We start from the raw sequence: 13,359 nt of genomic DNA, 5'->3' as shown, positions 1-13,359 counted from the left end.
AAGATCCAAAACAACCAGTCAATTAATTGAAATTTGAAACCAGTCAAGCCTTTTAAAAACACATCAACATTTTTCAGAACCTGTCCACTATCCAGTTGGCCTTTCTTCTTCATCTACGCAAGATCACATGGTACTCCATAATGCGTTTCAACATGTGCATTTTGTCAACATTCTCTTGTTGTCATTTTTTTCAACCCCTTCTACAGCAAGACCATAATGATTAATGACTTTGCTGAGTTTCTTCTAGTTTTTTTTTTATTATTATTTATGGTTGCAGGCAAGATGTTGGGTCTAAAACAAATTGTAGATTCGAGAAGAAAGTTATGTTGAATTAGTTATGTAGCAGATTGTTGTTGGTGGTGATTGTGGCACATGTGTATACATCTGTTTTGGTTAAATCTATCGTGAGTTCTTATGATTTTTAATGTTTTAAAAGTTTTTTTTTTATCCGGGTTTTGTGTTTTTTATTGATTTTTAGTGTTGTTTGGGTTTGGGTTTTGATATTTTTTGTATAAAAAAACATGGATTTTATTTTTTAGCTTTTGGGTACTCTTTTAAATGTAGAGAAAGTAAGATTTATTTGTATAAGAAGATTTGGGGTTTTGATTTTAAAAAATAAGGTTTGGATTTTTTGTATTTGGGTATTTGAAAATATAGGAAAAACCATGTTTATTTTGCAAGAAATTTAGAGTTTTGATTTATAGCAGAGTTTTGGATTTGGGATGCTGATTTTATTTTTATTTTTTAATTGAATCAATGGTGTTAATTTTTTGCTTATAGTTATTTGCACAATGCCGAGAAAACAACATTTGCGTAAAGGCATCTTACTGGCAAGTTTGAGAAGAAATATAAGCGTATAGGTTTTCTTAGTTTTTTGAAATCAAGAACCGGACCAGACCGAAACTGGTCGGTTTAACTTAGTTTCTGTTTTTTTCAAAAAAAAACTAGTATTGTTATTTTCTATAAGTAAAAACCAAATTAAATTAAAATTGATCACCCCTAAAAAATTATATCATTCCAAGAGTTGTGCCACGCTATATTGATAAGTGGGAGTATAGTTGTTCAATTTGACTAGTTCGGTGAATTGATTTGAAAAGCTCATGATAAACTTTGATATTGATTTTAGTCCAACTTGATTTGTTTTATTTGGTTTTATTTTTGATCTAGTTGACTAAGACAAATCTAATACAGTCAATTAAAAGTGAGGAATTAAAAAAATAAAAAAATAAAACAATGTTGTTTGAATATAAAAAATAGATCCATATTGATCTAGCAACTATGGGTTAACATGATAGTATGATTAAATAAATTCAAGTCCAAAACTCTTTTTTATCTTGTAATATAAAAGTTATCAATCAAATAATAGAGAAAGCTATTTACAAGCGGATCCATAATTTTATTTTTTTTGCAAGAAATAATGTTCAAGTGATATAAATGCATTTTAAAGAAATAAAAGCAATTAACAATCAGAGTCACAACACTAATTAATATTAATAAGTTATTTTTATTTTAATTAGATGATAAAAGAAAAGACAATAATATTATATAGACACTGTTTTTCAAAAAGATCACAACACCTTGAAAAAAAACAACGAAAGTACAAAATTAGATAAAAAAAAAACTTGGACGAGTCATAAACACTAAAGAACATAATAGATACACAATTACTTACACAAAAAGATCTAAAATAAAAAAAATAGTAATTAAAATATTAAGGGTGAAAATTGAAATAAAAAATAAACTAGAGGGCAACTAGATTTTTTTTATTAGATGGTTAAATTGAAAAAAATATATCTAAAAACAAGGAAAAAAAATAAAAAAATCAAGGAAAAAATTGAATAAAAAAAATACAAGGTAAACTTGGATTGAAAAGTAAAATAAAAAAATTTAATGAAACCTTTATAAAAGAGTAAGAAAAAAAAACTCAAAGAATAAGGATCGTATAAAAAAAACATATGAAAAATTAAAATTGAAAGACTAAATAAAAAAGAAACAACACTTATACAAGGGGCAAAGGATGGAAAAATAGATTAAAAGAAAAAAGGACACAAATTTTTGTTTGGAGAGTTAAATTGAAGAGAAAAATAACTCCAATAACAAAAATTAAAGACCAAATTAAAAATATTAACACAAAATAAACTTAGATTAAATGGTAAAATATATAAAAAAGGAACTTTTATAAAATAATAAAGTAAGAGAAATAAAAAATAAAAAGAATAAGAACCAAATTAAAAGGTATAATATACTACAAATGAGAATCTAAAGACTAAATTGAAAGGAAACAAAGCTCTTATTAAATAGTTGGTGACAATGTTAATAAATTAAAAGAAAAAGAACCAAATCACAAATACAAAAAAATAAAAAGACCATTCAATAATTTTACAGGGAGGAGAGAGAAAAAAAAAGAAAAAATTCACCGATAACAAATTATCCACATGTTGATGACTCTCCCCAAACCTATTGAAAAAAAAACATAGCTCAGCATCTAACTACACCGAGAATGGTTAGATTTGATCATTGGGAAGCACTGCACATACTAGTAACTTTTTAAAATTAAATATTATTTTATTATGATAAAATTCAGTAATGCCCTTAATAGAACAAAAATTAAAAACAAAATAACCAACCTGAAAAGACACGAAGAATGAACATCCCTTGACGAAAAGCTTTGGTGTTTTTTTTACTCGAATGGCATTTTAGCAATCCAACAATAACCTATAATATAAAAAACCAATAGTATCCCTGGACTAAAAGCAAGCGATTTTTTTTTTTGTCTCTGGTGACAATTTAGTATTTTCATTGTTTATTAAAAATAAAATGACTATAGTACCCTCTCAAGCAAGGTCGCCCGGGATAAATTAATAATTTTACTGTTAGAACAGAGAGTGAAAAAAAAAAAAACTCCATTCAAACCTCTTAGTGATTTGTTTCTACCATTGATTCGCGAAATGGGATGCATGGATTTCCTTTCTGGACCCTGGAGAAGGAGGTTTAGCATGTGGATTTAGTATGGAATTGAGAGATCCAATTTTAGTAATTGTGGATTTAGCATGTGGAAAAGAATGATTACATGAGAATTAGATCATTAATGATTGATTTATTTGTGTTCTGGTTTAATTACAAACACAAATAAATCATTAAGACGAGTAATGATTCATAATTACTAGCTGTAATTAACTCTCTAGAGATATTAAATGTTAAGATCATGAGAAATGGATTTATGTTCTATTATTGAAGAATGGATTGGGATGGGGATTGAGACGTTCGTATATGAATTATTGATTGAAAACTGCGTAAAAAATAAAATAAAATAAAATTAATAGGTGGTTGGAACCCTTTATCCTCCCCAATAAAAGAACAAAAGAAGTGTCAATTTCGTCCTTCATGGCTGAAATTTCATCTCCAAGACTCTTGAACGCTCCAAGTTACAAGTGTTGAACGAGTAAAAATCTTCCTCGAGGTCAAAACACGGCAAACATAGTTTTTCCTGGGAAATTTCATAGAAATTCTCAACTTGGAAAAGGAAATTGAATTGACATTCTTTTTTTTTTTTTTTTTTTTTTTTTTTGAAGAGATCGACATGGACATTGACTTTCATCACAAGCCTACCTGCAGAAAATTCAGCTGAAAAATGGGTTGAAAATTGAGATTACTACTCATGACTACACATTCTCTCTGATTCTCGTCAAAATGCATGGTTTCAAGTAATGAACTTTTCCTCTTCTTTCTTTAGCTCTGCATGGGATGCTTCTCGGCACTATGATACTAAGTTTATCCTCTCTTTTTTTGTTCGATTTTTTTTTTTAAAAAAAACATCAAACCCTTGCAAGTGACTTTAAATCTGTGGTTTTCATAAGAAATGATAGAATTACAAGGAAAAATCATATTGTATAGCCCGCCTTATAGCCCCAGCTATACACATCAGGTGTTGTAATCACAGCAAAATACTATAATGAATTGAAAGCCGTTGTTGTTGCCAATAAAAAATTAATTAGAGCAGAGAATCTTGTCTCTGCCTTTTCAAAATCTACCCTAAGCTATATTTGACCATCGCAGCTTTGATTCCTCCTCCCTGCTTGATTACACACTTGGAATCTATGTAAAGACAGCCATAACAATTTCATTTCCCTCTACGCACGAGAAACTAAATTTTACTTTGTTTTGTGTTCCCCAGGTGTTTTTTAATCAAACATATATTAAATCACAAAAAACAACAATTATTAAACCTTTCCAAACACAGCCAGTTGTATCGTCAAATGCGTACTCCTTTAAACACATGAACTTCTCTGCATTGATTGTGCCCAGAAACAACTATCAACAAATTAATACGTCATCAAGCGACAATCATATCAGCTTATAACAGAAACGTGGTCTAAGAATTGACATGGATACTTGTATGTTCATGATCGACTGTGCTGACCACACACCCACACAAGTCGTGTAAAGAATGGTTTTTTTAAAAAAAATTATTACAGTAAATTTAAAGTTTTTGTTAAAATAATATTCTTGTTATATTCCAAAAACATGATACTTAATAAATATTATTATTTATAAGCGTATCAATTCTTTTTAAATTTAATTGATATTATGATTCAGAAATATAATATTTAATTAAATACTACAATTTCAAACAGTGACATAAAAAAAGTTATATTTTACAATTTTAAAATTTCTTTTATATTTTGAATGCTAATTGCACAACGTTTACCTCAAAAGTGGACATTCCCTCGTTGACAAAGCAGGAACACAGCACCCAAACCTGCCCCAAATTGATTGCCAGGCAATGCTCTGACTTTGAAGGGTGCAAGTGGCAGTATTGAGCGACACAGTTAGGTCAGAAATGACTCTTGCAGAGAAGGATAGCTTAGGGACTCAAACAGTTGAAAATCATTTGCAACCTCAACCAAACAGTGAAACCTGCAAGTTCTCAATAACAATGAAATCCAAGTTTCATGTAAAACTTGGTGCACCTTGACAGGTCCACCATTATAGCAAAATCATCATTTTCATCCATTCAGCTCACATACGATCATCCCATATAATCACTGTTCTCTTTTACGTCTACATGCATAGAATTATGCGCATTAGGTTAAACATATAACAGTAGAGAATGTACTATACACAGCCTGGCACAGATCCTGATGCATGTCTTAGCCCTATTTTCTAGCTTCTCAAGTGCCTATATAGGGTCGCTGCGGGCCATATGAATATCTCCATTCTCCACAAGCCATGCACCTGTCCAATTCCACAGTGTTCTCTAAGGTACAGAACTTGCAAGACCACGACTTGAACTTGGCAACATCTTTATGTCTTTGGGTCCCACAGGCTTCACATACCAGCGCCATTGACTGCGATAACATCAACCCTTCAGAGTTCAGATGGCAATTCAAATGGATATGCATGCAGAAACGCTGACCACACGCAAACACTATAGAGGTTATGTTTGGAGAAGTTTAAGTTTCTTAAAACACTGCTTGACATAATGCAATAAAGATATTGACTATTAAAGGGCAGGTTCCTGATGAAAGGCAGTTAAAAAAAAACACAGCAGTCTGACCTTCAATCGAAAAGAAAGGCCTGAAAAATTATTGAATAGTTGTACCTGATTCAATAGAGTACAGGTATTACACTGCCATGTTGGATGATCATGTATTGGTTCCCGAGCACTCATGGATGTCCCAGGCGAAATTTGGGTGGCTATGCCCTTGGAACTTATGGAAGTGCTCGACCCTTCAGGACGTTCAACATTTCCATTGACAGTAACGACACTGCCCGGAGATTTGGAACCACACCACAAGTCATCTTGTAATCTCTTTTCTGCAGCCATGGCAGCAGCTTGTATTGGGCTGAGCGCAGCCTTAATATTGCTGTCACCACCTACACGTTTAGGACCTGATGGCATGAGAGCATCGCGACGTGCTCTGTTCTCTGCAGCAGCCCAAGCAGACTGGCGCAAAAATGACAGAGGGGGTTGAGGGGAGAACCCACCCAACCGTCTCCCAGGTAGATCAAATCCTTCCCCAGTTCCAGTAATTCCTTTAGCCATCAGTTCCTCGCTTTCCTACAGAAAAACACACAGATTGTATTACGTGATAATAAAAATGTCTACAAAAATATACTGTTAGCAGCTGCAAGGATGAAGAAAACAGCTGGTGGTTTGATTGGGGCTGTTTGGGGTTGCTGTGCAACCATGTTCCATGATTTTTTGATTTTTTTCCCTTAAAAAATATATATACATTTTATATTTTTAAATTCTTTTGATGAATTTATATTAAAAATAATTTTTTAAAAATAAAAAAATTTATTTTATTATATTTTCGAGCAAAAATACACTTTAAAAAACAAAAAGTGACACACACTACCAAACTACTCCAAGGATTCTAATATAGCGAAAAATGCGAGAAGAAAAGCGTGCATGCTGTGAATCATCACTATCATAGATTGTCACATGGCATCACTCACAAAATCACCTTTGTTTTCTTAAAATTATCTCTAAAACTTGACAGGACAGTCTGGATTATGCACTGCTTTTGTTACAATTTTATTCCTGGAAGTTCTTCATCCATAAGAAAACCAGGTCTTAGATATAGATTCCAGCTATTTTGAAAAGAAAAGGAAAAGGAAAAAACAAGAATTAAACATTTTTGCATTCCTTCCTGAAGGAAGAAACAAGTTAAACAGTCTTGGTAGACTGATTGCTAATACTGATATGCTGCTCATTGTTCTATTTACATAACCTTATTAATCGATTGGATATCCGACTTCAACCGAGTGTTTATCTTCATGTTTTAGACACTTCCCATCACAATTTTTTTGCATAGGGGCACCCCACAAATGCTTCAATCTAGATTACTATCTCATTACCAATAAGTAGAATCACTAGGGCTGAATTGGCGTAATTTAATCATGCACGAGTTTATAGTCATGGTCATGCTCTAAGCCTCTAACTCAAAATTGCATAACCTTCAACAGCCAATTATGCAATTGAAACTGCATTTTGATAAGGAACAAAACATGGAATTACTACAGACTTTGCAATCATTGCACTACTAAATAACAATCAACTATTAGCCAAACATGTAAATGTCATATTGAGCATGAATTCCATACCAAGACAAGAAATTTACCTTTCTAATTTCATCAAGAAGGTTGTAAAAACCAGAATTATGAGGTCCATACTCATTGTGGCAAAGCTCGTGCAACATAGTATCAAGAACTTGCTCATAAGGAAAGAAATCCCACTCATTATTTGGTCTCCTCAATCTCAATTTAACCTCTGCACCTCCTCCTATATTCAGCCCCAAAAGAGCTGGATTTGCAGGACTGCATAATAAACAACAAAAAATATCAAAGCCCAGATAAAAGCATCAACTTTCAAGCCCAGAAACACAGAAAGATTGAACTTTTACTCAGTTACCAGAATTCAGACAAGATTTTGACTTTCCATTTGCGTTTTTTCATGATGGGTTGTACTTGTTTTGCTACCCTTTCAAGGACTTTCCTTGCATCTTCTTCTCCAATCTTTTTCAATGGCTTGATTTCCCATACTTTGTTGAGGTCATTAAGATCCATGTCTCTGTGTAAAATTGTGCTTTGAAGTCTGGTTCGATCAAAAGGTAAGTGGTGGTGCTGATTGGGATGAGGGAGCGCCAATGAGAGTTGGGTTTTTCATAATCCTGGGCTTCTAGTCAGCAACCTTTCGTCTCCTTTCTTTCTAATTATCTGCCACAGGCCCACAGCCATCGGAGAGGGAGACCAGAGGAAGGAAACATCTTGATTATGTGTGAAATGCCTAAAACAGTCATGGTTTTAGTGTCGGTGATCACCAATTTCGCTGTGAATTTGATTTTTTTCCGTGATTGTAGTTTTAATTATTTATGGTTAATACGGGAGGGAGTGGTTAATTTTTAAAATATATTTTATTTAAAAATATATTAACAAAATATTTTTTTAAAAAAATTATTATTAATATTAACAAGTCAAAATAATTTAAAAATATATATAAAAATTAATTTCAAGTAAAAAAAAAATTAAATTTTCATAAAACATAATTTAAAACACAATTTCAAACAACACCTTAATAATACTCTAATATTACAATCTATTTTATATATTATTTTTAAAAATTACAATTTGCTGCTTTGCAAAAGCCACACAGTTTAGGTTAAACGAAAAAGGGTTAAGTTGATATAGAAAAAGAAAGAAAATATTTTTTGAAAAATAAAGACATGGATAATCTTGGTTATGATTAAAATAAACACCCAATATTAACACATTTTTAGGTTTTAATTGATTTTTTAATCCTGATAATTGAAAAAAAAAATAAGTGAAGAAAAACAACTAGCATAATCAACATATGATATTATAATAAATAAAAAAATATTGAAAGACAATATATCTATGATAATACGAGCAAACTTAATTAAAGTCAAAGTAAAAATACTGTAATAACTTAAGAATAACAATAATAAATAATAATATTTATGATTTTTCTTATTTATTTTATTTTATTAAAATAAAGAAAAAAATAAAAATGAAATTTGACAATAAAAAAAAATGATATTATAAGAAATTGTTTTTTTTTTTAAGGAATAAATCCACATGATCAACATCATATAAGACTGCTTAAAATACACCCCAATGTATGCAACTATAGACCTAAAACCACTCTATAACTTTCTCCTCTTAACTGAATCACCAACTAAATTACACTATCATTCTCTCTAGTTCTCATTTTCCCTCCCTTTCTATCTCGTTCAAGAAGGCCAAGAAAATCCTCTCTCATCCAAGAAACACCAAGAAAACACAAAAATGAAGAAACCCTTTTGCTTTTTCTTGATACACATTGTGTTCTTGGTGCTGTTTTGTTCACTTTTTTCACACGCAAGACCAACCCCTCAAACAGGTCAGTGCCTTTGTACTTGTTGGAAGTTTCCCTTGTTTCTTTATTAATTACCGAAACTGGTAGTAATCTTGATTCTTTTCCCTTTTGTTTTCTGATAAAATGCAAGAAAACTAGAAAAAATGGTTAAAATTGAAGAAAGTTTGATTCTTTACTCTTATTTTTCTCGGAAACCAAACAGAGGCCTTGCTTTCTTGGTTAAGCTGTAATGTAAGTAGTAATAATTTTAGTGAAAAGCTTGTCTTTTCCTTATGTTTCTTGGAAAAGAAATTTTTGGTTTTTAGTTTTATGGTTTAAGGTTCATTTCAATGCTGGTGTCTTTCAATCCTTAATTCAAGACCATTTGGTTGGCTGCTGATGCAACGCAAGAAAATTACTGGAAATTTTAGCATTGATTACAATTATACATTGATGAACTGTGTTTATTCTTTCACGTTAGGCGTACTTATGATCAAAACTTTCTTCATTCAAAGTTTCCATTTCTGTTATTGATTCATGGTCCGTTGTTTATACAACATTGAAATGGAGGTCTAATACTGGTTTTTGGTGCTTCCTGAATGTCTTCACAGACCCAAATTATCTCAAGTTTGTGTTAAATGCCACTGAATTTCCATCAGAGGACTCCTATGATTACATTGTTGTCGGAGGAGGCACCACTGGCTGCCCATTGGCAGCGACATTGTCGCAGTCATATAGAGTTCTTTTACTTGAACGTGGCGGTGTTCCTTTTGGAAAACACAATTTGATGAGTCAAGATGGCTTCCTGTCAACCCTAAATGATGTGGATACCTTCGATTCCCCTGCCCAAGCCTTCACGTCGGAGGATGGTGTCCCTAATGCAAGAGGTCGGGTTCTTGGTGGCAGCAGTGCCATCAATGCTGGATTTTATAGCCGAGCTGACCCGGATTTCTTTCAGCAATCAGGTGTGGAATGGGACCTCAACTTTGTGAATCAGGCCTATGAATGGGTTGAGAAGGCAATTGTGTTTAGACCAGAGCTTAGAAACTGGCAATCTGCTGTTAGAGATGGACTTCTGGAGGCTGGGGTTGAACCATATGCTGGTTTCAGTTTGGAGCATGCGGTTGGCACAAAGATTGGAGGCTCTACCTTTGATGGTTCAGGGAGGAGACACGGTGCTGCTGATCTTCTTGACTATGCAAATGCAGCCAATATTCAAGTTGCAGTTCATGCAAGTGTGGAAAGAATCCTATTAGCATCCACTTCTCAGCATTCAAGGTCTCAGCTGTCGGCTATTGGAGTAGTTTACCGTGATAAGAAAGGAAGGTATCACCATGCAATGGTGCGTGAAAAAGGTGAAGTGATGCTATCTGCAGGTGCCATTGGGAGTCCACAGCTACTCTTAATAAGTGGCATTGGTCCAAGGTCCTACCTTTCATCTTTGGGGATTCCAGTGGCCTACCATCTTCCATATGTGGGGCAATACCTCTATGATAATCCTCGCAATGGGATCTCCATCGTGCCTCCAATGCCACTGGAGAATTCACTGATTCAGGTGGTTGGTATTACTGAGGTGGGAGCCTATCTTGAAGCAGCTTCGACAGTTATCCCTTTTGTATCCCCTTCACATGCAGTTTTCTTTAGGACACCTTCCATCTCACCTTTATATCTGACAGTGGCCACGCTTATGGAGAAAATAGTTGGACCACTTTCAACGGGGTCCCTAAGGCTGGCTTCCACGGATGTTAGAGAGAATCCAATTGTGCGCTTCAATTACTTCTCCAATCCTGTGGATGTAGAAAGGTGTGTGAATGGAACACGCAAGATTGGGGATGTGCTTGGGAGTAGGTCCATGGAGGACTTCATGTTCCGGGGATGGTTTGGAGCTCGAAATTTCCGGTATGTGGGGCCTGCATTGCCTGTAGACCTTTCTGATTTTACTCAGATGGCTGAATTTTGTCGCCGGACTGTTAGCACCATATGGCATTACCATGGTGGCTGTGTTGTGGGAAAGGTGGTGGATCGTGATTACCACCTGATCGGTGTTGGTGCACTTCGAGTTGTTGATGGCTCAACATTGACTGTGTCACCAGGGACCAATCCTCAGGCCACTTTGATGATGCTTGGGAGGTCATTGTTTGATTTTATCGTTGTTCTTAGTAGTTACCTCGGGATGTTTGTTAATAAAAGTCTCTTATTTTGGTTTATTTTGACAGATATCTTGGGCTAAAGATAATTAGAGAGCGGATGAAATTTAATTGATTCATTTTCCTGAGCTGAGGTCTTTGATCTACCTGGGGGTTTGCTTCCCTTTTCACCAACTAAACCAGCTTTTTGGAATTTGGCGACTTTTCACAGTATTGAGAGCTTAAGTCACAGAGGAAGCTGATATGTGTCATGCGAGGAAACGATTTCTGAAAGACATAACCACTGACTGTTGTATAATCATCTTCGTATCTTGTATAATCACAGCAGTAAAAATCAGCTTCTTAATTCTTCTGATTCTTGTTTATGCTTTCTTTGGTTTTTAACTTAAATATCTGTACTTTGCTGCTTATAGGGGATTTTGACCGACTAATGGATGGCTGTAATAATGCTCCTTCATACTTGAACAAGCATGCAGTGATACAAGGGAAGGTTGACTGTTTGACTATTTTAATAAAGAAGAGCGTGGATTTGCTTTTGGACACTGTCGATTCTAATAGTATAATTATGATTTTGCCCTTTAGACTGCTGTCTTTTGAAGGATAGAATGGTATTTTTATTTGATTTAGTTGTCTTATAGGTTTTATTTTCCCTTCTCATTCTGATGATGCACTTAACCTTTTGATTTATATAATAACAATAATAATTATTAATAATGATAAAGATAACAACACCAATAATAATAATATCAATGCTATTGATAATAATAGTAATAGTTATAATAATATAATAATAAGTTGTCTTAATTTATGAGTTTGATGAGCTTTTTTATTTATATATATATATATATATATATATATATATATATATATATATATATAATTGAACATGATTATTTTTCCTTCAATTTCTTCTTCATGCAATAAAAAAAAATAGTATTAGAGAAAAACTATATTGTTAAAACTTATAATATCTATGTACATGTTCACAAGTTTGACAATTTTTTTTTGTTTTTTTTTTTTTCTATATCTTAGAGCATCTTCAATGAAAGATGTTATTTTAAAGAGGTAAATTAATAAAATAGCATTTTAAATAGTATAAATATAGCTTTTTTTACCATGCATATTCCAATGGAAAAAAACCATTTGAAAAACCAATTCTATTAGAGTGAAATAAATAAGTGTTTTATTTTTTTTAATGATTTTGATGTTTTTTTTTTCACATGACTAGATTTAATTGGTTTATTCTTTTATTGGCCTTACTTTGTTAGTTTTGGCTTTTTTGAGAGATACGTAGAAATAGCATTTGTGGGGAAAAAAAAAGCTATTTTAGTATTTTGTTTGGCTTTTTCCTTGGAATATAAAAAATAAGCAAAGAAAAACCAAAATATTAATTTTTATTTTTGGCTATCCATTTAGCTTTTCCATTGAGATGCTCTTAGTATTGAGTTGGTATTTCATGGATTTACTATGCCAGCCTAGGTAACCTGGTTCATAGATTTAATGAATTTACCCATTGAATAGATATGAATTATTTTTTTGTTTTTAATCTTTTTTTTTAATTTTTTTACCCAAGAAACTCTCAGACTGCTGTCTTTTGAAGGATAGAATTGCATTTTTATTTGATTTAGTTGTCATTCGAGAATTATCCACAGGTTTTATGGCCCCTTTCTCATTCTGATACATAACAAAATAACATTGGTGAGCTTAAAAAAAAAAAAGTACTTAAAAAACAAAGATAACAGCAATAATAATAGTATCAATACTATTGATAGTAATAGTAAAGTGATAATAGTATAGTAATAAGTTGTCTTAATTTACAAGTTTGATGAATATATATATACACACATGATTTTTTATCTCTTTAATTTCTTTCTCATGCAATAAAATAAATAGTTTTAGAGAAAATCTATATTATTAAAACTTATAAAATCCATGTACATGTTCACGAGTTTCACAAGTTTAACTGGTTTATAGATTTAACGAGTTTAACATGTTTTTTCCACATTTTTTTTTCCAGGGTATTAAGTTAGTGTTTGATTTAGCGATTTTTTTTTTACCATATAGTTAATAAAATATAGTTTAAAAAACAAAACAAATTACAATTCTGCTAAAGTCCGCAACCCAGTTCACAGATTTAGTGTGCTAGCCCGGGTATTCTGGTTCACAAGTTTGATGAATTTACCTATTGGACAAATATGAATTATTTTTTTGTTTTTGATCCTTTGATTTTTTTTAATTCTTTTCTCAATCTTTTCATTCAATATTAGATTAATTGAAAGATAAATTGTATGATTTCTTTTGTTATTGCTTTTTATAGGATTATTACTGTTTCAAATAAATATTTATTTTTAG

General features: G+C 32.4%; 2 protein-coding genes across 2 annotated transcripts; one reads left to right on the top strand and one right to left on the bottom strand.

The window, feature by feature from the left end:
• Nucleotides 1-4,924: 4,924 nt before the first annotated feature.
• On the bottom strand, nucleotides 4,925-7,809 carry LOC118045075 (DNA-dependent metalloprotease WSS1). The gene is made up of 4 exons (XM_035053597.2): nucleotides 7,418-7,809; nucleotides 7,128-7,323; nucleotides 5,603-6,061; nucleotides 4,925-5,348 (listed from the first exon to the last, which is right to left on the bottom strand). Exons 1-4 carry the CDS (start codon nucleotides 7,570-7,572, stop codon nucleotides 5,172-5,174), a joined length of 987 nt encoding a protein of 328 aa, XP_034909488.1. The 5' UTR covers nucleotides 7,573-7,809; the 3' UTR covers nucleotides 4,925-5,171.
• Nucleotides 7,810-8,678: 869 nt separating this feature from the next.
• Nucleotides 8,679-11,580, top strand: LOC118045144 ((R)-mandelonitrile lyase-like). Its single transcript, XM_035053698.2, has 3 exons — nucleotides 8,679-8,905; nucleotides 9,472-10,990; nucleotides 11,077-11,580. The coding sequence occupies exons 1-3, from the start codon at nucleotides 8,812-8,814 to the stop codon at nucleotides 11,120-11,122; spliced, it is 1,659 nt and encodes a 552-aa protein (XP_034909589.1). The 5' UTR covers nucleotides 8,679-8,811; the 3' UTR covers nucleotides 11,123-11,580.
• Nucleotides 11,581-13,359: the final 1,779 nt, after the last annotated feature.

The sequence above is a fragment of the Populus alba genome, chromosome 8 (genome assembly GCF_005239225.2).
Source record: "Populus alba chromosome 8, ASM523922v2, whole genome shotgun sequence".
In the NCBI taxonomy this organism is placed as follows: domain Eukaryota; kingdom Viridiplantae; phylum Streptophyta; class Magnoliopsida; order Malpighiales; family Salicaceae; genus Populus; species Populus alba.
Note: the sequence above shows the minus strand (reverse complement) of the source record. Positions and strands in the feature narration are given on the sequence as shown.